The 23322-nt window shown below is 47.3% G+C and overlaps 4 protein-coding genes across 5 annotated transcripts in view; 2 read left to right on the plus strand and 2 right to left on the minus strand.

Moving 5' to 3' along the window:
* The window catches only part of f2 (coagulation factor II, thrombin), a 7002-nt gene extending 6714 nt beyond the window's left edge, over positions 1 to 288 (minus strand). The window contains exon 1 of the mRNA XM_089007145.1: positions 159 to 288. Within this exon, the coding sequence (XP_088863271.1) occupies positions 159 to 219 (61 nt within the window). The 5' untranslated portion in view covers positions 220 to 288. The remainder of the gene's footprint in view (positions 1 to 158) is intronic.
* The window catches only part of LOC148903697 (uncharacterized), a 20652-nt gene extending 18114 nt beyond the window's left edge, over positions 1 to 2538 (plus strand). Inside the window, exon 12 of the mRNA XM_089007136.1 lies at positions 2399 to 2538. The gene's annotated coding sequence lies outside the window, so the exon portion shown is untranslated. The remainder of the gene's footprint in view (positions 1 to 2398) is intronic.
* Positions 2458 to 16835, plus strand: fbxo3 (F-box protein 3). Of its 2 annotated transcripts, XM_089007168.1 has the most exons (12): positions 2458 to 2582; positions 4038 to 4127; positions 4322 to 4485; positions 10888 to 11002; positions 12005 to 12209; positions 12281 to 12326; positions 12429 to 12513; positions 14265 to 14387; positions 14461 to 14576; positions 14661 to 14768; positions 15974 to 16053; positions 16134 to 16835. In XM_089007168.1, the coding sequence occupies exons 1-12, from the start codon at positions 2497 to 2499 to the stop codon at positions 16260 to 16262; spliced, it is 1347 nt and encodes a 448-aa protein (XP_088863294.1). In that variant the 5' UTR covers positions 2458 to 2496; the 3' UTR covers positions 16263 to 16835. The 2 variants fall into 2 exon arrangements, with proteins under 2 accessions (XP_088863294.1, XP_088863283.1); XM_089007157.1 differs by having other exon boundaries at positions 12281 to 12513.
* Positions 16836 to 16983: 148 nt separating this feature from the next.
* LOC148903700 (uncharacterized) lies at positions 16984 to 22275 on the minus strand. The gene is made up of 3 exons (XM_089007181.1): positions 22143 to 22275; positions 20535 to 21542; positions 16984 to 18916 (listed from the first exon to the last, which is right to left on the minus strand). Exons 2-3 carry the CDS (start codon positions 21538 to 21540, stop codon positions 18555 to 18557), a joined length of 1368 nt encoding a protein of 455 aa, XP_088863307.1. The 5' UTR covers positions 21541 to 21542; positions 22143 to 22275; the 3' UTR covers positions 16984 to 18554.
* Positions 22276 to 23322: the final 1047 nt, after the last annotated feature.

Consider the following 23322-nt stretch of genomic DNA (forward strand, 5'->3'; position numbering starts at 1 on the left):
GTACATAAACTCTGCCAGTTTCTTGTCTTCTGACAAGTGTCCTTGTGACTTTTACCACTTGGTCACTTGGAAATGTTTTTTTGTCCGAGAGGTCCTTAAAACAACCTGCCATCTTTCACTTGACGGGTGGTAGCAAATAAAGCACAAGCATCCAATACCATGTTCTGCCAGTCGGCCTTGCACCAGGAACAGAAGTAGAACGGCCGCCGGTCCCACCATGATCCGTACCTCCAAGCTGAATCTCCCAAGCAAAATCCAATACTTTCCCGTAAAGTCTCTTTGTAGACCCTGGTGGGCGGGAATATTGACTCACGGGTCAAAGTATGATTTGGGTTTGATGAGGCGCACTTTTTTTGTCTTTAACTCATAAGAGTTCAGACTCACACCCAAATTGGTTTCACAGCACAGAGGTGCAGGGTTCAATTCCAGTTCCGGCCTTCCTGTACATGGCTGCATGTTCTCCCCATACCTGTGTGGCTTTTCTGCAGGTAATCTAGTTTCCTCCGGCGTTCCGAAGAACATCATGGGATACACTAAATTGTTCCACAGTGCAAATGGGATCGCAAAGTGGTTGGACTAGATCTACCCTGTGATTGGCTGGCTACCAATTTAGGGTGTACGCCACCTGCATCATACAGAGAGCTAGGATAGGCTCTGGCCGGCCCGGGACTTGTCCGAGGATAAACAGATTAGAATTATATACTGTATCATATATCATTTTATCAGTTTGTAGATGTGTAGACAAGAATCTCCTTGGACGATGATGTTTGCAGATGACATTGTGATCTGTAGTGAGAGCAGGGAACAGGTTAGGGAGAAACTAGAGAGGTGGAGGTTTGCCCTGGAAAGGAGAGGAATGAAGATCAATCGTAGCAAGATGGAATATATGTGTGTGAATGAGAGGGACCCAAGTGCAAGAGTGATGCTACTGCTTCTGTCGTCTTACTTGAACCTAAACAACTTTATCTCGAGTGTCCGATCAGCACACGTAACAGCAAATATTGACAGAAAGAGGAGAGCATACTGACAGCAAAAGGCAGAGAAGGACGACACTTCTTTCGGGTAGTTTTATGTGAACAACGGTGCGTCTCACAGTTTGAAAACTTGACCCAAGAAGATAAATACAAAAAATAAAATACAGTAAAGTCTCGTTATATCGATATCCAAGGGAGTCCGAAAAAATATCGATATAACCGGGACTATCGATATATCCGACCCTGTTTGTATGTAATTTTCTCCGTGCGTGCATAGAAATAGTATCGATATAACCGGGACTATCGATATATCCGATATCGATATAACGAGACTTTACTGTACATATTGATTTATATAGGAGTTTCATAACAGAATCCTTTCAGTGATCATTTCAGTTGCTATTGACAAATTGTGCTTTTTTTCCCGTTGCTCTTACTCCGTTTGAACAATTAGCAATTGAGACCAGGGCGCTGTTGTGTTCATCAAATCAAAGTCAAAACCTTGGCTAGGGGGAATGAAATACACAGCGTGTTACAAGCTAGTTTTGCCGATGTCATAAAAAAAACCTCACTTCTCAATGTTAGTCGAGATACATGGGAACAAGTTGTTTTGATAGCATGAACTCCGCATGACCTGTGATAGGCAAGCACCTGGTTCATAGTGTACTTTGTCTACTAGCGGGAAAACTGCTCCAGCACGCTCGCCACAATCGTCAGTATGAACAATCGGATAAATAATCGACGCAAGTCCAGCTAACGTGAGCTAGTGGCTACTGACTACAAACATTCAGAATGTAGGTTCATCAAAGAGGACAACCATCTATCTATCTATCCCTCTGTCCTCCAATCTGTCCGTCCATCATCTATCCATCATCCAGCCCTCTCTCTCACTCCCAATCTATCTATGTATGTATTTATTTATTCATCTATTTATGTGTTTATTTATTTTCATGTTTAATTTTATTAGTTTATTATTTTGTGTCTATTTATCTATCCATCTATTATTCCTCAGGGTCGCTGGTGTTGCTGGAGCCTATCCCAGCCGTCTTCGGGCACTCGGCTGGGCCAGCCAACAGTCACTCTCACACTCACACCTAGGGACAATTTGGAGTGTTCAATCTGCCTGCCATGCATGTTTTTGGAATGTGGGAGGAAACCGGAGGACCCGGAGAAAATCCACGGGGTCGGTCCACAGGGAGGCCGGTCCGGGTTCTTTTTAACTAATTATAATTATTTATCTATATATCTATTTATGTATCTATTTGTGTGATGAAAAACTACGCGAGCAACAATGCCATCTTGCGCTTATCTTGAAATTCGAAAGGAAAGGGGACGCGCTCTCTCTCTCGAGCAAGGCGATTATCTTGCCACCACCTGGCCGAGATAAACTGCAGAGCCGTCTGTCGTCCTGTTTGTTTTTGTAGGTTGTTCTATCGTCCAGATGGGGCGAACACGTACCATAAAAATAATTTGCCAACAGTTGACTCGGCGGTAGAGGAGAAGAAGAAAAACATTGTCAACAATGGCGACCGAGTTTCGGATGGACTTGCTACCTTCGGACCCGCTGCTTCACATTTTGTCCTTCCTTGACTTTAGAGACTTGGTCCAGTGAGTATGTGACACAACACTTTTTACGACCACCGCACAAACACAAGGCGGTGGTGACGTTTCTTGCCGAAGACGAGCGGGAAGTAAAAGCGGTCCCGTGGAGCTAGGACGGCTAACAACAACAGTTAGCATTTTGCCACCAACTTGCCAAGTAACGCCAACAACAACAACGGCGGTTGATGAAGAGAAAGTTTGCGTCTTATAACAAGAAACATTAAAAACCCAACTGATGACAAGGTTGATGTAAAACACGAACGTGTCAATGCTTCGTCGCTTTATTTTAGCCAACGTTGACCTACTATGTGGATGTTGCAAAAGTACTTCCATCCCGTACTTCAAGAGATGTAGATCAGGGGTGTCAAAGTAATTTTCTTGCTGCGGACCATATTGTTGTTATCGTTTCCTCTCGGAGGCCGTTGTGAATTTGGAGAAGCCATTAGAATGTTTCATCCCCTCCACATATTACATATAGAGCGCACATCAAATTAATGAATAACTAGGAAGGTGGGAAGTTAGCCGTTTCTGACTTTGGAATAGGAAAAGTGTCATGCAACGCCCGTTTGTTTGTATTGGGAACTCCACGTCAGAAAAAAAACATCCCAAATTTACAACGCTAGAGCTGATATCGTAAAAGCCACGCAAGTACCCGGCATACTTGTCAACTTATACGTTTTCCCGGTATTTTCTAAGTTTTTTTTTTATCATTTTGAATTGTGTACACCGTATAACAGCTTTTATACAATATTATTTTTTTCTGCGGTTATTGAGTCTTTGTCGATGAAGCATGATATGCCTCACATTGTTTTCGTTTGATTTTGTATTTCCGTTTCCGTATTTGAAGTCCGGCATTTGTGTTGCAATAGAGGAATCAACTAGTTATAACGTAGAAGTAGAGAAAAACTCTGGGATCGGGTCGCCACCAATAGATATATAATGGATGGATAAGATCGGCAACAAAAGGTGGAGCGCGTAAAAAGGACGTAAAAGATGCTGCAAGTGGATTTTACGATCTAAAGAGCCACTTTAAAACTGCCGGGCACGTGGAAAATGTAGCCAAAAGCAAATCTCATGTTCGATTGACCAAACACTTCATATGCGTACGGTCGATTATGAAAGCATAATGTGTGCATGCGCGGTTAACTGCATTTCCGCTTGTGTTAGCATTTTTTTATCATTTACATTTAATAATGTACGGCGTACTACAACTTTTATACGGGAATTGTAATCATTTATAAGGACAGCTATTAGCCAAGGTTGACAGGTATGGTACCGTTATGAAGTATTAATCATTTACTACTTTTTGCTTGTGTGTGTGTGTGTGTGTGTGTGTGTGTGTGTGTGTGTGTGTGTGTGTGTGTGTGTGTGTGTGTGTGTGTGTGTGTGTGTGTGTGTGTGTGTGTGTGTGTGTGTGTGTGTGTGTGTGTGCGCGTGTGTGCGTGTGCGCTCGGTCTACAGCATCAGTTCTATCAACAGGAGGCTGAATGAGTTGTCCAAACACAATCCGCTGTGGAGGTCGCTGTGTGCCAAATATTGGCTGCTCACAGAGTAAGTTACTCTTGGTCCTCAGGAATGGGTGATATTGTCTTCAAATTAATAATTCCATCCCAAATTACGTATCGGGTTTAACCAATCAAAATATTGATGTCAATGAAACTTGCCGTAATCTTGCAACACCGCCTGACTTGGATCTTGTTCACCCACACATTCAAGTTATGTTGAAAGTTGCTTGCGGTTTTTAGCGTGGAGCGTGCGCAGAGCGGGCGGTCCTGGTTTAACCTCTTCAGGGAGTACTACGATGACCTGGGCCGCTACATCTGCTACTACTCCGTGTTGAAAAGAGCCTGGGAACAGCTGATCAGTTTCCTGCAGCAAAGATGTCCGCGAATGATCGCGTCGCTCAAAGGTGATGGATGTCATGCCATACTCGTTGCATTACCGCGTTATTTAATTGTACCCTCTAGCGCAAGGGTGTCAAAGTCATTAATTTGCCGCATACCAGATTGCAGTTCCGGTTTTCTCTCGGAGAGCCGTTATGGATTTGGGGAAGTCATTAGAAATTTTTGTAAACTCCACATATTACATACAGAGCGCATAACAAATTCACGAGTAGCTGGTTTTACAATTTGAAGTCAAAATAATGACTGTTATTGTGGTTGACATGGGACAATTTGAAATTTTGTTCGTAAAAATCATGGAATTTCACGTTTGATTTGGTTTCGCAGGCCGAATAAAATGATGTGGTGGGTCAGATTTGGCCCCCGGGCCTTGACTTTGACACCTATGTTCTACCGCATCAAGTTGGACCAGTTCTCAACATGGAATCCTGATTTGTTTTTTTTGTTTTTTTTTCAATTTTTAAAACGCGATTGTTGCAATTCATTTACGGCACATTTCCTGATGTTGTGAAAGCACCTTGAACGCATCGCGTCATTTCAGCTCTTTTATAACACCCCAGTTGGAGTTGACTGGAAGAACTAAACCAGGGGTGTTGAAACTTTTTGCAAAGGGGGCCCATATTTGGTGTGTGAAAAATGTGTGTGTGTGTGGGGGGGGGCGGCAACCTTGGCGGACGTTCTTTGTGACGATCGCTCGAGTGCTAGGAGGCAGACCTCGAGCGACGGGCTTTTGGTGTTAGGGAAGGACCCGAAATACACGGCGTGACAGGCTTGGATGGATAAAGAGTCTTTACTGGAAACAGCATCAAATAATAACAAACAGGGATGAGTGAAGGAAGATAACTGAATGATAGCAGACCTGGCAACACGGACGTGGAAATGGCAATGACCAAAAATACTCCGACGGAGACGGTAGTGAGCACGAGACAGATATAGTCAGAAGGCACCATCAGTGAAATGACAATCAGCTGTGGGAACCCAGGTGTACGATGATTGGAGGGGCCGTCTCCCAGGATTGGCGGAGGAGGTGACAGGAGGGGCGGGGCGCGCCCCGGATGGCAACGAGATGTGACAGTGCCCCCCCCTCAAGGGACGCCTCTCGGCGGCCCCCCAGGCTTGGATGGGTGAGCCGCATGGAACGCCCGGGTGAGGGATGGGTCGAGGATCCAGGCCCGTGGGACCCATTGACGTTCCTCAGGTCCATAGCCCTCCCAGTCGACCAGGTACTGCACTCCTCTGCCCCTGCGCCTGGAGTCCAGTATCTCCCGCACGGTGTAGACTGGTCCGTCGTCCAATATCCGGGGGGGAGGTGGGGGCTAAGGGGCTGGTCTCCACTGGCTTGAGGAGGGAAACATGAAACACGGGGTGGATCCGCATGGTGGGTGGTAGCCGGAGCCTCACCGAGACCGGGCTGAGGATGGCCTCGATGGGGAAGGGACCCGTGAAGCGTGGGCCCAGCTTGGCCGAGGACCCTGCCAGCCGAAGGTCCTTCGTAGATAGCCAGACCTCCTGCCCGACCTGGTAGCTGGGTGCTTGCCGTCGATGGCGGTCTGCCACCCGCCGGTTCCGGGATGCGGTGCGTGACAGGGCGTCCCTGGTCTCCTTCCAGACTCTGTGGGCCCGTCTGAGGTGATGATCGATAGACGGGACCTCCACCTGGCCTTCCTGTGTGGGAAATAAGGGCGGCTGATAGCCACAGGCGGACATGAATGGGGACCGACCTGTGGCTGCGGAGACCAGGGAGTTGTGGGCGTACTCCACCCAGGGTAGGTGCAGGGCCCACGACGCCGGGTTGTGGAGGCACACGCACCGGAGGGCCGCCTCCAGGTCCTGGTTCTTCCTCTCCGTCTGTCCGTTGGTCTGGGGGTGGTACCCAGACGACAGGCTCGCCGATGCCCCTAGGGACCGACAGAAACGCTTCCATACCTTGGACACGAACTGCGGTCCCCGATCCGACACGATGTTCGTCGGAATCCCGTGGAGACGGACGACATGGTTAACCAGGAGTTGAGCCGTCTCGGTGGCGGACGGCAACCTGGTTAACGGAACGAAGTGGGCCGACTTGGAGAATCGGTCCACTACGGTGAGGACGACCGTCTTGCCACGGGAGGGGGGGAGGCCTGTCACGAAGTCGACGGAGATGTGGGACCAGGGTCTGGACGGAACCGGTAGGGGCTGGAGGAGTCCGGCCGGGGGCTGGTGGGAGGCCTTTCCACGGGCGCAGGTCGGGCAGGCCTTCACGAAGAGGGTGATGTCCCTCCTAAACCCCGGCCACCAGAACCGTTGGGCGATGAGTTGGATCGTCCTGTTGACCCCCGGGTGGCAAGCTATCTTAGATGTGTGCCCCCAGATGAGCACCTCAGTGCGTAGGGGGGGGGACGAACAGGCGATCCTTGGGACAGCCCCTGGGGATGGTGGTGGTTCCCTGGACTTGTTGGACTTTTCTCTCAACCTCCCACCTCAGGGCGCCCAGGATGCGCTGGGCCGGCAGGATGTTGGCGGTGGTTTCCTCCCTTTCTGCCGGCTCATGGATACGGGATAGGGCGTCGGGCTTGGTGTTCTGTGACCCTGGGCAGTAGGTGAGAGAAAAGTCAAAACGGGTGAGGAAGAGTGACCATCGGGCCTGCCGTGAGTTAAGTCTCTTGGCCGACCGGATGGCCGCCAGGTTCTTGTGATCCGTGTAGACGGTGAAGGGGTGTTTAGCTCCCTCAAGCCAGTGTCTCCATTCCTGCAGGGCCAGGACGACCGCCAGCAGTTCCCGATTGCCGACGTCGTAATTGGCTTCGGCAGGGCTGAGCCGGCGGGAGAAGAAGGCGCAGGGGCGCAGCTTCTGGTCGGTGGGAGAGCGCTGGGAAAGGACGGCCCCTACTCCGGACTCGGATGCGTCAACCTCGACCGTGAACGGGAGATCCGGGTCGGGATGACGCAGAACGGGGGGGTTGGTGAAGGCACGACGGAGGCGGTTGAAAGCCCCCTCAGCATCGGGAGTCCACCTGAAAGGGAGCTTGGTGGACGTGAGGTTAGTGAGGGGGAGTGCCTTCTGACTATACCCGCGAATGAAGCGGCGGTAGAAGTTGGCAAACCCCAAAAACCGCTGAAGCTGCTTGCGCGTCTTTGGGATCGGCCATTCCACCACCGCCTTGGTTTTGGCGGGGTCGGCCCTGAGCTGCCCCTGCTCCACCACAAACCCCAGGAACGACAGAGAGCGGACATGGAAGTCACACTTCTCTGCCTTCACATAGAGCCGGTTTTGCAGGAGCCGCGCCAGGACCCGTCGGACGTGTTGCCGGTGTTCTTCTGCAGAGCGAGAAAAAATAAGAATGTCATCGAGGTAAACAAAAACAAAAACATTGAGGAAGTCCCTGAGCACATCATTAATTAAATTCTGGAATACGGCCGGCGCGTTCGTGAGCCCGAACGGCATCACCAGGTATTCAAAGTGCCCTAAAGGCGTCTTGAAGGCTGTTTTCCATTCATCCCCCTCACGGATTCGGACCAAATGGTAGGCGCTGCGAAGATCCAATTTAGAAAAAATGGTGGCGGACTGAAGGGGCGCAAAGGCCGAATCCATGAGGGGGAGAGGGTATTTGTTGCGGATGGTGATGTCGTTCAGGCCCCGGTAGTCAACGCATGGGCGCAGGGATCCGTCCTTCTTGTCGATAAAGAAAAACCCTGCGCCCAGCGGGGAACGCGACGGCCGAATGAGTCCTGCCGCTAGAGAGGAGTCTATGTAAGTGCTCAGGGCTTCCCGTTCCGGTTGTGAAATATGGTAAAGTCTGGAGTCCGGTAATGGAGCCCCTGGCTGCAAGTCTATAGCACAGTCATACGGTCGGTGGGGCGGCAGGGATTGGGCGTTGTCTTTGCTGAACACCTCCCGCAGGTCGTGGTAGCAATGTGGCACGCCTTTGAGGCAGATGGCCTCGGGCGGGCCACCGCGGGAGGGGTTGCGCCCTGCCGTAGCCGACCGCAGGCAGTTAGCGTAGCAGTAGGGGCTCCAGCCCTGAATGGTGGAGCCCTCCCAAGAAATGGATGGGTCATGGGCCTTGAGCCAGGGGAGACCCAAGACCAATGGCGCGTTCCGGGAGGGCATAACAAGAAATTGGCGGTGCTCCACATGGTTGCCTGCCACTCGGAGCTTAAGTGGGGCCGTGAGGTGGGTGACCCGGGCTAATAATCGGCCATCCAGGTCGACGATCTCCTTAGGGGGAAGGAGATCTAAAAGTCGGCAGCCCAGCAGGTCGGCCAGGTGGGGGTCGATAATGCACCCGTCGGCCCCCGAGTCCACTAGTGCCCGCACTCTTTGGGAGCTGGAGGGGCCAAATAGTTCACTCTCCAGCTCCAACCGTGTGGCTCGTGTAGTGGATTTAGCCCCCCACGGATTCCGTTTCGGCGGGGACTTACATTGGCCGTGGGTCCTAGGCTGGGGGCCTCGGGTGCGACGAGCCCTCGGGTTGGCGCGGTCGTCTCCCCCCCCTATCACCATCGGTTCGAAGAGTCCCTCCTGGGGCTGCGCGCGGTCGCTGCCGGGTGTGGTCGACCGAGGTCGGCTTCGGGGTACCTCGGGCCGTCGGTCGCTCAGCTCCTTTCGCCGCTCTCGAAGACGCTGATCCAAGCCGATGACAATCCCGACGAGGTCGTCGAAGGTGGTGCCGGCGTCGCGGGTAGCCAACTCATCCTTTAGGTCGGAATTCAAGCCGCGACGAAACACCCCCCTCAACGCTCGGTCGCCGTAGCCGCTGCCAGCGGCCTGGATCCGGAACGCGACGGAGTATTCTGCGGCCGAACGGGCCCCTTGGACGCAGTCGAGGATTCTCCCTTCCGCCTCGACCTCCGTCACTGGATGGTGAAACACCCGGCGAATCTCGGCTACGAAGTCCGGATACGAGGCGCACAGCTCCGGTCGGGACTCTCGTACCGCCAGCACCCATGATTCGGCTTCGCCCGCGAGCAGGCTGGTGATGAAGGCTACCTTAGCCTCATCGCTAACGTAGGCGTCAGGATGTTGTTCAAACACGAGCGCACACTGCATTAGGAATTGAGCGCAGCGCTCGGTTTCGCCTGCGTAGCGTGAGGGTTGGGGTAGCGGGGGCGTGCGCCTGCCCACGGGCGGGGGGGAAGGAACAGAGAGGGTGGCGATGCACTTTTGAGGGGGGGGCGATGCACTTTTCCATCTCCTTGAGGCGTTGAGCCAGCGAGGTAGTGGCGTGGCGCATTTCCTCAATCGCCTGGGCCAGCTGGCTCGAACGCTCCGCCTCTTGTACGAGGGCGGTAAAATACCTGTCAACGCCGGCGGGGTCCATGGGTGGTCGGAGTATTGTGTGACGATCGCTCGAGTGCTAGGAGGCAGACCTCGAGCGACGGGCTTTTGGTGTTAGGGAAGGACCCGAAATACACGGCGTGACAGGCTTGGATGGATAAAGAGTCTTTACTGGAAACAGCATCAAATAATAACAAACAGGGATGAGTGAAGGAAGATAACTGAATGATAGCAGACCTGGCAACACGGACGTGGAAATGGCAATGACCAAAAATACTCCGACGGAGACGGTAGTGAGCACGAGACAGATATAGTCAGAAGGCACCATCAGTGAAATGACAATCAGCTGTGGGAACCCAGGTGTACGATGATTGGAGGGGCCGTCTCCCAGGATTGGCGGAGGAGGTGACAGGAGGGGCGGGGCGCGCCCCGGATGGCAACGAGATGTGACATTCTTTACATAAAACAGATATTCATTGAAATCAATTTCAACAAGCTACTCTGTTTCACTTTTGCTTTTTTAATTTTAATTTTCCGCTATCTTAAGGTGTGTTTTGGTTCATTTTAAACAACAAAAAAATGAATTTTACATTTATAATGGAAATTGAAGATTCACTTTACCTCACTTTTTTAACACTTAATTAACATTTTTGTAACAGTTGAACAGAATTAATTGTTATTTTGTCGAATGTCGCCATTTTAGAAAAATAAATGAAAATTGGCATTTTAGAAAATTGGGGGGGGCTCATTGAGTCAATGACTCCTACACTAATTTGCTGTTCCTAATTGAGCCTCTAGATGGCAACACTTAGCACACAAAGGTAAAACGCTACTGCCCAATGGATTCATTTAACATGCGAGCCAGACGTTATTGATTTTAAGACGGGAGGCTGCGGGCCAGATGAAACTTGACCATGGGCCGAATATGGCCACCGGGCCCGACTGTGAACATGTCTGAACTAAAGCACACAACAAATAAAATGACATACGTTGTGTATTGAAATAAAAAAAAGGTGGCGGTGTGGGGTGGTAAAACCCCAAACAACATGACTGCTCGTCTCATTGATCATCACATGACGGTTTCCTGCAAATGCGCCCTCAAGCGTTTGTCCTCCTTGCTTCCTCATGTTGGGTTCCGCTTTGTGGGTTCCAGAAGGCGCCACCGAGGCAGAGCTGGGCAGCATCGAGGCTCAGATCGGGTGCCGCCTCCCAGATGACTACCGTTGCTCGTACCGCATCCACAATGGCCAGATGCTGGTCATTCCGGGGTCAGTACGTTTGCTGCTGCGTCAATCAACCACAGAATTCCTGTTTCTGAAGAAAAAAAAGCTACAACAAAAAAACGACCTAAGTGTACCTTAGTACAGTGATACCTCTGCTTTAGCTCACGAATTTTTAGCCTTACGAACATTAAATTTGCGAGAATATAATCTTGGCATACAAACTAATTTTCGGCAGACGAACCAAACCACACAGTGCCACGGTGGCTGGCACACTCGTTTTCCACACCCCTTTTCTTTGAGTGCACTCAGTTCAGACATTGTTTGTTCGAGTGGAGTACCTTTGCTATTATGGGACCGAAAAAGACCCCACCACAGGCTAGTGTTAAGCCGAAGAACACACAAAAGAAAACTACGGTCGAGCAGAAGAAGGAGATCATCAAAAAACACGAACCAGGTGTGCGTTTGTTTGACTTAGCGTCCCAGTACCAGTATGCTAAGTCAACCATTGCTATGTGTGGCTTAGGTTGTTTCTATGCTGTCTAAGCAATGGTCTCAGGCAATAGAAGAGGTTGAAAAACGTCTGTTGATTTGGATGAACGAAAAGCAGCTAGCAGGGGACAGTGTGAGTGAAAGGGAAAGCATGGCAACTTCACTCTGATATCATGAAGAGGCAACTACATCAACGACCATCACAAAGGTAAATAAAACGACTTTATTACACTGTACAGTTTGTTTCTTTAATTACAATACAATAGCACATTTATTATATATACAATAATGTATATTTTATGTAGTTTTAAGGCTTGTTTAGTAGAAAATTGTTTTAATGGGGACCTAGGAACAGATTATTCTCATTTTTAATGGTTTCCTATGGGAAATTAATGTTTGGCAGACGAACTTTTTGCCTTACACACACTTTCTGGGAACCAATTAAGTTTGTAAGCGGAGGTATCACTGTATTGCGGATGTGCCTGTTATGGGTGCGTGTATTTGCGACTGTGTCTTCACAGCCCTTTTTGTCCACGCGTGTCCCCCCCCCCACTTCAGGCTGATGGGCAGCATGTCGCTGTCCAATCACTACCGCTCGGAGGTTCTGCTGGACGTGGAGACGGCGGCGGGGGGGTTCCAGCAGAGGAAGGGAATGAGGCGCTGCCTCCCGCTCACTTTTTGCTTCCACACTGGCCTCAGCCAATACATGGCCCTGGAGCACACCGAAGGGCGGCGCAAGTTTGAGAGCTTCTACCCTTGCCCTGTTTGTACTTAAAAGGAGGGGGGGTTACATCACAGCTGTTTGTATCATTGTTGCTTTTCTCTCTTGATCAGGATCAGACAGCCCAGGATCCCTCCATTGTTGACATGTTTATCACAGGTGGGTTCCCTGCTACTACCCCGCAATCCCCCCTTTCTGCCCACCCACACACACTTTTTTTTAATGAAGAAGAAAACAAGTGTGCACCATGTGTATGTTCAGGTTCCTCCTTTCTGGAGTGGTTCACCACCTACGTCAACAATGTGGTCACGGGAGAGTATCCGATCATCCGAGACCAGATCTTCAGGTACGCGCTTTCATGCCCCGTGGGGGTTTGCTGTGAATATCAATAAACAACAAATATTTCTTTTGATTCTTCCGCCGTCCTCCAAAAGCTTAATATTCGCCTCTGTAAAATCAATGTCTGCTGCAAATATATTTGATCGAGAATTCATTTTCAAAATCATTTTCAAACAAGATGATTCATTTCAACACATACTTCCTGAACACGTCTTACGGTACTACTTTCCTATTTCAGTACCATCCTATTTCGAGAGAACTACCTCAGCATTTTAAAGTTTTTCAGAGACTGCGGCAACAACAAAAAAATCTCCCAGTGGGTAAATTCAATACTGAACCCAAGTGTGCATTCTTGCTCCTCTGCAGGAACTAGAACAGCAATTTAGTAGGGGACCTTCTCAACCTCTTATTTATTTACATCGCAGAGGACCTTTGGAAGTTTTGACGAACAGAATGCAATTTTTTTACCCTCCAAAAACGGATTATCGGCAGCTTCCGAAAATCCAATCCCACCGACACAAAGACGACTACATAAACATTCATTACAGCGTTAGAAACCTTAGACTCTCTTCTTTCGTCAGAAAAAAAAAAAGTTAATTCCTAAATTATATGGGTCTAGAGTTATATGAGCTTGAAATGAGGGCAGCTCTCCAAAATACAATGCAATACATACATATTGGTTTATATAGCGCTTGAACAACAGCTGAAGTTGGAACAAAGCGCTAACATGGACAAAAGGCAAATGACGCCCCCTTGTGGTAAAGAAAAAAAAACATTGCCAGAGGCCATAGCCAGTGCTTTATCGGCACCCGAGCATGACAAAACAAAACCCGAACAAATTCGGGAAGGGTGCTCTCAATTCTTGAATAAATTCGTGAATGGCAGTGAATGAGTGAGTGAGGACAACCGGCGTCTCCGGACAAGTTGTGTCCATAATTTGTAAAATTGCTTCAAATGACTTCTACTGAGCGTATTTTAATAAGATTCCACCACATATATCTATATTTTACGTTTTAAGACTCGTGCTGAATATTCAGGAAGTCTTGTTTTTGAGTTGGTGACGAGTCCGTACGTGACGTCACTAAAGGACCGCCCTTGACTGTAAAAAAGACGCATTGTAGCGGTCCTTCCATCACGTCAATGTATTTTGCTGGACTTGTTTGGTCTGTTTTCTTGTTTCACCCAAAAGCCGCCAGAAGGCCAGAATTTATCAGCCTGTGGAAACGGAGGTGGCCACAGGAGGTTGCCATTTTGTGCCTCTTTTTTCGGGTGAGAGATTTTCCTCCAATGTTGCCTCAAAATGGCACAAATAAATTCTTTGATCGATTTCAAAGATGTATGCTTTCCTCTTCAGAACTATTTGGATCATATTCATAACTGGATGTGTAACAAGAAAGCATATTCTCCGAATCTGAAGCCATTGTTTTGATTCACAAGCAATGCAAGACGTCTTGGCGTGACGTCACGAACTGGGGGCGGGACTTTCTGAAAATGCCCAATTCGCAGCTCAATTTTTTGCAGATTTTGGACATTTTAAGTCATTTTTATTGGTGTTTTGCATTTGACTACATTTTTGGGTATTTTAGATGCTATAAAGCATATAAAACAAAAAAGTGACGTCGGTTGTCCTTTAAGAATTAAAAAAAAAAATACTTTTCTCTCCCCGAACTTTTAAATTCAAGTGACTCGTTAGAGATTCGAAACTTGGGTTGATGATATTTGCGCCATCAGTTCACCGTTTGCCCACCACCCCCGCAGGTACGTGCACGACAAAAGCTGTGTGACCACTACCGGGGATATCACCGTGTCCGTTTCCACCTCCTTCCTGCCGGAGCTCTCCTCCGTCCACCCGCCGCATTTTTTCTTCACATACCGCATCAGGTAAGGTGCGTCGGGTCGCGCTGAAGCCCTCCCACCTCTTCACAGCCACTGATTGGCCAAATGTGCCTCTCAGAATCGAGATGGCGAGCGGCGCGCCGCCCGAGGTGGCCTGTCAGCTGGACAGCCGCTACTGGAAAATCACCACGTCCGACGGCAATGTGGAGGAGGTGCAGGGGCCCGGTGTGGTCGGTACGGTCCTCGTCTCACCTGACTCATGGGTGGGTGGGGGTGGGGCAAGCAATTAAGCTCACGCTTGTGTATGTGTGAGAGCAGGAGAGTTTCCGGTCATGACGCCAGGAAAAGTTCATGAATATGCCAGCTGTACGACTTTCTCCACGCCGTCCGAGTACATGGAGGGACACTACACCTTCCACAGACTCGGTAAGACAACAAGAGCATGCAAAAAAATTGCTCTCACACATGCAAAGAGATACTCTCACGCGGGGGTAAAAGATTCCCACTCGGCGGATTTTTTTTTTTTTTTTGTTTGTTTTTTTTTTTTTGGACAGACTGAAAATGCTGATTCTCTTACACAGATGCACTTTTACTAAAACACTCTCATACCTACAAAGAAATACTCTCACTGAAAATGCTGATTCTCTTACACAGATGCACTTTTACTAAAACACTCTCATACTTAGAAAGAAATACTCTCACGTTCGGGTAAATGATTCCCACTTGCCAGATTTTTTTTTGACTGATTGAAAAGGCTGATTCTCTCTCTGTGTCACTCACACCCACTTTTATTGAAAGACTCTCATGCCCAAATTTTGAAACACTCCCACACACGTTCTGTCACGCTCTCGCCAGATTTTTGTTTTACTTTTGCTCCAATTCATGACCAATATTCTCTCTCTCACACACATACACACTTTTACTGAAACACTCATGCAAAAAAAAAACTGAAATGCTGTCACACATACCCAACTGATGTATTCTGTCACGCTCCAGTCAGATTTTTGTTTTGCTTTAGCTCCCATTCATGACCGATATACTCTGTCACACACGTCACAGTTATCATTCACCCTTGAAACGCTCTCTCGCAAACTGAAATTAAATTTGTGAGAGCATGTTTTTATTTTTATTTTTACTCAAACAGGCACCTCATACACATTTCTGGAACGCTCTCACATTGATAAAAATGGTCCTACGCGGAACTACTTTCCTTCCACACAACATAAAACTCTCACACTACCAAAACACTCACACACGATTGCCCCCCGCCCTGTGTTTCATAAAAATGACTGAAACTCTCACATTAATTGTTTTTCACTCTCAGGTTGATAAAATACTTCCATCCTAAACTTAACACATTTGAAATGCTCCAACACATGACCGACCCATGTGCTCTCACGCAGCAGGACAACTCATTCGTTTGGTTGCTGGCATGCACGTATCAATTTGAAGCGCTCTCACACAAAATCGAAACGCTCTCACGCGTGACATTCCTTTTGCTAATGACACATTTGGTCCAATTTACAGAAATACACCCAATTTTTTCCCCCACTCGCAAATAAAACCCGATTAAACCGAGCCGTATTTATTTTCTGTCGCATGTTTTTTTTTTTTTCTCTTTCTCGCTTCAGACAACAAGGAAGTCTTCAACGTAGCAATCCCCCGCTTCCAGATGGTGTGTCCGCCATTCAGAGAGCCCACGTTACGGACAGTGAGTTAACAGGAAGTGACATTTGCTTCTTCAAGCTAGTGAAATTGAATATTCATCACCCTACTTCATTCCTCCATCAGGAGTCGAGTGATTACACGGCGGGCTTCAAGGGGAGTAACCGTGGCAATGGCGATGAAGACGACTATTCCGGTCTGAGGGGAATCAACATGGCCGCCCTGGAGGGAGCCTGGTGCCCCCGACACGTGTGAGGTTTGCAGCGAGACATTGTCGTTGAAACCAGCCGGATGCTAAGGCATCGTTTTTTTTTATGCCGATGGGAGATCGCGCGGGGGGAGGGGGGAGAGCCGTGGGGACCAAGGTCTCGCGGCTCGTCTGCGCAGCTTGGCGGCGCTTCATTTTTGCCAATGGACGAGGTGAAGCTTCATTTGTATTTTGGCCCGTCTGAACTCTTTGGATTACGGCAGCCAGAATACAATTCTGTTGTCGCCGCTATTTGCCGTTGTTTTGGTTTTTTTTTAAATCCCTCAATGCTTTCGTGTGATCTTCTTTAATCACAAACCGAGAGGGGGGCGGGGGGTGGTATCATAAACCATGTCAATTTCGTTCCGAACGCCGGAACGAAAGTCGCACTCGATCACGTCTTCGGCGGTGACTTCACAGATGGCATCACCGCCCGCCACGATTTCCTGTTTTTTTGGTGGCGAGAAACGCGGTGGTGGCGGATTTCCGGCCATTTCTGTGTCCCGAGTGACATCGCCTTTGCGACTGGTGACTTTGGGTTTTTCTTTGTTTGTGATGAATCAATAAAATCTGTGTCGCTGGCACGCCTCAACGTCGCGTTTGATCATCTCGACTTGGAATTTGAGCAAAACATATGAGGAAAGATGGCAAAATGTAAACGCTCGGGGGCCACGTTTGATTTTTAAAACACGTGGGCCAGAACGGCGCAGTGGATATATAGCGTTTCCGCATTACAGTTTGAAGGTTCTGGGTTTAAATCTGGGCTCCCTCCCGATTAAACACGGGTAGGCAATGGCCACCCGTGGGATATATAACCAGTACTAGGAGGCGACCAATCCGGGGTGTATTTCACCACTCGCCATAAGTTATTATTCTAATTAAGGAAATTATGATAGGGCATGTTTATTACTGTTGACCTGTATTTTAATTATGATTTATAATACTAAACTAACTTGAATAAGACCTGATGGGGGATGACCAAAGTTGGTGAAAAAACTAAAAACATAATAAATGGTATTTGTATAATTATGTAAATATTTCATTTTCCTCTATTGTAATTTTCCATGGCTGGGATCCCTGTACAGTGAGACCTCAACTTACAAACACCTTATCTTACAAACTTTTCGTCTTAAGAACCTCTAATTTATGAAAATTTAACCTTATAATAAGCACTATTTTCATAATACACACCCACCACGGCTGGCGGAGTGATCTTCGGCGGAAGCACACAACTGAACAGCGCTCCAGCCAGCGCTACTTTGCACACCCCCTCTCATTGAATGCACACGTCAATCGCCTACTTGGAGCTGTTTGCTGATAATTTTACTATGATGGGACCGAAAAAAAAACCACCACAGGCTCGTGTTCTGCCCAGGAAGACACAAAATAAAATCACCGTCGCTGAGAAGGAGATAATTGAAAAACACGAACGAGGTGTGCGTTTGTGTGATTTAGTGGCCTATGCTAAGTCAACCATTGTTGCATTTCTCCTGAACACAGAAGCCATCAAAGGTACTTTAAGGTCTGTTGCAAAAGGTGTTTCCGTGCTCTCAAAGCGAGGGTCTCAGGCAATCGAAGAAGTTGAAAGAAACTTTATTTTACAGCACAGTTTATTTCTTTAATTACAGTCCTCATGTAATGTGCCTCTCTTTGTGACTTTATGATACAATGCAGTGTATTTCTTTCATTACAATACAATAGCACATTTATTATACATAGAATAAGGTATGTTGTGTGTAGTTTTAAGGCTTATTTAGGAGAAAGGTATATTTTATGGAAACCCCGGAACTGATTATTCCCATTATAATGGTTTCCTATGGGAATTGTTTTTTTCAGATACACACTTTTCACCTTACACACTCTGTCTGGGAACCAATTAAGTTCGTAAGTTGAGGTCTCACTGTATTTGTTTATCATTTATTTTTTATTGATCTGTTTAGCAATTTATTTGTTTATCATTTATCTATTTTTATGTATCTATATATTTTCTTTTTATCAGTTTAATAGTTTATCTATCCTTTTTAAAAATGTATCTGTTTATTCATCAGTGTATTAGTTTTTTTACTGTTCATTTATCAGTGTATTTATACGTAATTCAATTGGACGTGTTCATTGCGCTGTACCTGAGATGACTACTAACTTTTTTTCTTTACGTTCACAAATGCAACTGATTGAATGAGATCATTTGTCACAAAATAATTTCATACATTTTAATTAACAGATGGGTGGGGGGACGGTAATGTACAAGTGTTTGCCCGTCACCGGGCTGTATGTCCAGTCCACATTTTCTTGCTCCCGCGTTAGAACATGAGTTTGTCTTCATCCCCGGTCTCTTCAATCAGCCTCCGCGCTCTTTTCCTCCCCGCCCTGGTCTCCTTGCTGTCCTCCTTGACCACCGCCGCTTCCCACCCCTCCCCGCCCACCAGCAACCCCACCCGCCTTTCGCCTTCCTCCCGGGCGGTGCAGCAGCTGCAGTGCCGCCGGAAGCCGGTCAAGAATTGAGACCTGAAGGAGCAGAAGGGGCAAGCGTAACGTCCCGGCCGGTGAGCCGTTCGGATGTGGTGCTGGAGTCGGCTAGGCAGCAAAAAGGCCGACGTGCAGTCTTTGCAGCGGTACGCCCGCTCCACGTCGTGGCTGCGCACCACGTGGCTAATGGCAAAACCTGTGCGGGAAACACCTGGGTGAGTTCCAAGTTCAAGTCGCATCCTTTCACAACTTTTCGTCACACCTCCGCTTGATGACTGAATTGTATTTTGGAGTCAACCCAATCCTCCACAAAGCCTGTTCAGTTGCTCCAAAATACTGATGCTTGACTGGTCCTTTTTTGTTTGATGAAAATACAAACCGCATAGGTTTTTTTTGACACACTGGTGAACAGATAGCGAGGTTCCTTCAAATGGACCACATTGAGGGTATCAGTCACTTCTTGCCGTGGGCCACATTGTCGTTACGGTTTCCTCTCGGTAGCCGGTATGAAGTTGGGGAAGCCATTAGAATGTTTTGGAACGCACAACAAATGAATTTATAAATACAGTAAAGTCTCGTTATATCGATATCGGATATATCGATAGTCCCGGTTATATCGATACTATTTCTATGCACGCACTGAGAAAATTACATGCAAACAGGGTCGGATATATCGATAGTCCCGGTTATATCGATATTTTTTCGGACTCCCTTGAATATCGATATAACGAGACTTTACTGTACTTTTGAAATTTGAAGTCAAGAATGATGACTATTATTTTGGATTATATGGGACCATTGGAAATGTTGGTTCGAACTTGCAAGCATCACGCAGTTTCAAGTCTGATTTGCTTTCGCGGGCCAAATAAAATAATGAGGGGCCAAATTTGGCCCTCGGGCCTTGACTTTGACACCTGTGCTCTATTGCATGTGAGCACTCAAAATTCCATCAAACAGGGAGGAGGTTGAAATGTTTTTCAGCGTTCATAATGCTAATGCCGTCCATTATTACCGCCGAAATGTGACTTATCACTACAAACGTACAATTTGTTATTCCGGTGGAATTCAAATCAAATATCAACACTGTGACACTTGACAAATTAGCAGACACGCCGGCACTTGGTTGCTGTGGCAACATCAAATATACAATATTTCTTGGGACTGTGTAAGCTCTCAGTCATACAGGAACGGTCCATTGATGAGAAGGTTTCTTCAGCCGTCATCTGTGCTTCTTTGAAGATGTTGGACGTTTCGCTTCTTATCCAAGAGGCTTCGTCAGCGAACTAATTATTTTTCTTCTTTTAACTCAACATAGGCTCAGTTATGCGGATAAGGTGATACCAGAGCAAATGGCGCAATCAGGCCAGTCGTAGACCCCATACTCAGTCAGGACAATAGAAGTAATCAGTGTAGCCGCAGGGAGTAGTCCTCTGCTCCCCCTAACCTGAGAGCAGGGGCCAATCATAGCAGAGTCCGGCACCGCCACGTCTGGACAGTAGGGATATATATAGGGCCAAAACTACCAGCAAAAAAATTGTTTGCTGACGAAGCCTCTTGGATAAAAAGCGAAACGTCCGACACCTTCAAAGAAGTACAGATGACGGATGAAGAAACCTTCCCAATATTTCTTGGGAGACTTATATTTTAAGTATGTGTATTTCATTAGAATATAGCGTTAAACCTTGATGGTTTTTGTTGTTGTTAATAATTGCAGAAATATTTGGTGGCCCAGGCAGCGGCGAATAATAAACTGGCCCAAAAGGTTTTTCATTCATAGTCAAGGCTCGCATCAAAAATCCAAAATGGGACCTCACCTTTCATTTTGGTCTTCCAGCCGCACGTGAGGCAGATGTAACGATTGGAGCAAAATCTGACCACTTTGGCCATCGCCTCCATTTCTTCTTTTAGGAGGTCACCGCTCAGGCCGTCTTCTTCCTCTTCCTCCACGCCGCCGCTCTGGTGCATTTTGGCCGCAAAGGCCTGACTAGAGGCCAGGTCATCCAGTGTGATCCTGCAGGAGGCCAACTTCCTGGGGATGTTGTGTTTTCGCACCACGTGGGTGACGGCCGTACCTTTCAACTTGTTTTTCCACCGACCGCAAAGCAGGCAGTAGTACATGTCGCCATCGAACAGCAACACGCTTTTACCCGCGAATTTGTCCTCCGCGCCGCTGTTGGGTCTCGGGTGAGTTGCCTCATCCTCCTCGTTGGCTTCCTTCTGATCCTTTTCGACTTCTGTGACTTCCTTTATTTCCTCTTTTTCTTCGTCTATTTCCATCACTTCCATCAGTTCCTTTTCTGCTTTCGTCACTTCCTTGTCTGCTTCCTTCACTTCCTCATCTGCTTTCTTGACTTCCTCTCCTGCTTCCTTGACTTCCTCACCTGCTTCCTTGACTTTCTCACCTGCTTCCTTGACTTCCTCATCTTCTTCCCTGACTTCCTCATCTTCTTCCCTGACTTCCTCATCTGCTACCCTGACTTCCTCATCTGCTTCCTTCACTTCCTCATCTGCTTCCTTGCCCCCCTTTTCACTCCCTGACTCGTCTAAGCAGTGTTTGGCGAGGATGTGCTGGTAGAGTTTGTTGAAATCCCAGCTAGTGAAGAAGCATTCGGCGCAGTGGAACAATCTGGCGCCGCTCTGGTACATGACGATGTTGCCGAGGCGACCCATCGTTACGTTGTCCAAATAGGTGGGATGGGAGAAGGCGATGTGTGACAGCTGGTTGGAGTGACTTTTGGCAAAATTGCCGCAGAGGGGACACTGGAGGTGTGCAGCGACGCCGCCACCCGCTTCCGGTTGGGTCTGTTGGAGGATTGACATGGCTGCATGGTGGGACACAGACAACCATAAAACAATTTGAGAATTTCATATTTGAATAGATCGTTTCATCTCAAAGGCAGGGATGAATAGGTGCATGATCACTTGATTTGGGGTTATTGAGAGGCTCTATGAATGGGCGCTACAATTTAGCACCAGTTTGCATGTGATTGTTGGTTGGTTCTGAATGCAGCCGCATTTGCAGTCATATAGGGGGGTGCACAATTATGCAACAAAGAATGGGTAGTGGGTCAAATCAATGGTGGAAAGGTTTTGAGAGAATTTATATTCGTTCATTTTTTAACAAAAATGCACTTGGAAAGGTGGAGAAGGATTTTATCACATATTTAACAAAACAAAATGATTGCAGAACCATTGATCTATTCCCAACACCATCCTGGCTGAAACGCTTTATCTTTTTTTTTTTCGGTGGAGGTGGTCAAAGCAGAACACGGTGTCATTTTGGCATGATCCCAGTGAATGAATGGATAAAGCAATCCTGTTCGTCGTTTCCCTTCGAAAACAACGATGCGGCTTACAGCGAACGGGCTAATAGTGTTGCGTGTACTTTCACGGCGACATATTCCAGCTTCACGTCAACCGACCTGTCCCCAACGGATGTCAAATCTGTTGTCTTGTAGAATCTCAGCGCAAAAAGAAAGGAAATTCAATTTTCTTCCCCCCCCCAACAAAACAACGCGTAACCACCACTTTCCGCGACGCGTTAAAGTGACGTCACTACACGACCAATCGGACCGCGCGATTCTTTCGCTCTCCATTGAGCTTATCCAATCGTAGCCGCTTTGAATTTGCTGTAGCCAATCACAACTCCATTCTCGTTCGAAACGAGACTTACCGCGAGAAGTCGTCATCTGCCGGAGGCGTGTTATTTGTTAATTTGAACGTACTGTAATGCTGGAATTAGCGTGGTAAAGGATGCGTACAGTCGCTGGCATAGCTGGTCAAGCTTTTATTTAACAAACGTAGCAGTTAACACACATACACAGCGGGTTTGTTTTGTAGCCACGAGTCACGCCCATGCTCTCCTCACTCACTGTTCGAACGGACTACTATTTATGACGTTGCGTTATTTCGCCTAGCCCAGCCCCTCAACTATGCAAATAACAAGCACCGGACGTTACAGTACAAACAAATAATACATTGTGATAGAAAGTAAAATAATAATGATAACACTTCGATCGTCATCGTTTAAAGCACAGGTGTCAAAGTCAAGGCCCGCGGGCCAAAACCGGCCCGCCACATCATTTTTTTCGGCCCGCGAAAGCAAAATAAACTTGTTAAATTCCATGATGATTGCTAAAATCTGAGCCAAAATTTCATATTTTTGGATGTCAACCACAATAAAAGTCATTATTCTTGACTTCAGATTTGGAAACGACTTATTCATTAATTTGTTGTGTGCTCTATATGTAATATTTGAAGGTATTTAAAGTTTCTAATGGGTTCCCCAAATTCATAACGGCCCTCGAGAGGAAACCATAACTACAATGTGGCCCGCGGCAAAAAATGACTTTGACACCCCTGGTTTAAAGGGAGTAAAAAAACAAGTAATCAAACATTTGCATCGAGTCCCACACCATTTCTTCTCCAATTCACATATTATGTGTAGAGCGCACAACAAATTAATGAATAACTAGTTTCCAAATTTGAAGTCAACAATAATGACTTATTGTGGTTTACAATTTGACATTTTGGTTCGGACTTTTGCAAGCATCATGAAATTTCACACGTTTGATTTGCCTTTGCGGGACGAATTAAATTATG

The sequence above is a fragment of the Hippocampus bargibanti genome, linkage group LG01 (genome assembly GCF_051943395.1).
Source record: "Hippocampus bargibanti isolate YZ-2025 linkage group LG01, ASM5194339v1, whole genome shotgun sequence".
Lineage (NCBI taxonomy): Eukaryota > Metazoa > Chordata > Actinopteri > Syngnathiformes > Syngnathidae > Hippocampus > Hippocampus bargibanti.

Excerpts from the sequence above, each read along its gene's own strand:
- fbxo3 (XM_089007157.1), top strand. The coding sequence starts at position 2,497 with ATGGCGACCGAGTTTCGGATGGACTTGCTACCTTCGGACCCGCTGCTT. Across the intron at positions 12,210-12,280 it reads AGAGCTTCTACCCTTGCCCT|GATCAGACAGCCCAGGATCC; the intron begins GTTTGTACTTAA and ends TCTCTTGATCAG. Across the intron at positions 14,577-14,660 it reads GCAGGGGCCCGGTGTGGTCG|GAGAGTTTCCGGTCATGACG; the intron begins GTACGGTCCTCG and ends GTGTGAGAGCAG.
- LOC148903700 (XM_089007181.1), bottom strand. The coding sequence starts at position 21,540 with ATGTCAATCCTCCAACAGACCCAACCGGAAGCGGGTGGCGGCGTCGCT. Across the intron at positions 18,917-20,534 it reads CTGGAAGACCAAAATGAAAG|GTTTTGCCATTAGCCACGTG; the intron begins GTGAGGTCCCAT and ends TTTCCCGCACAG.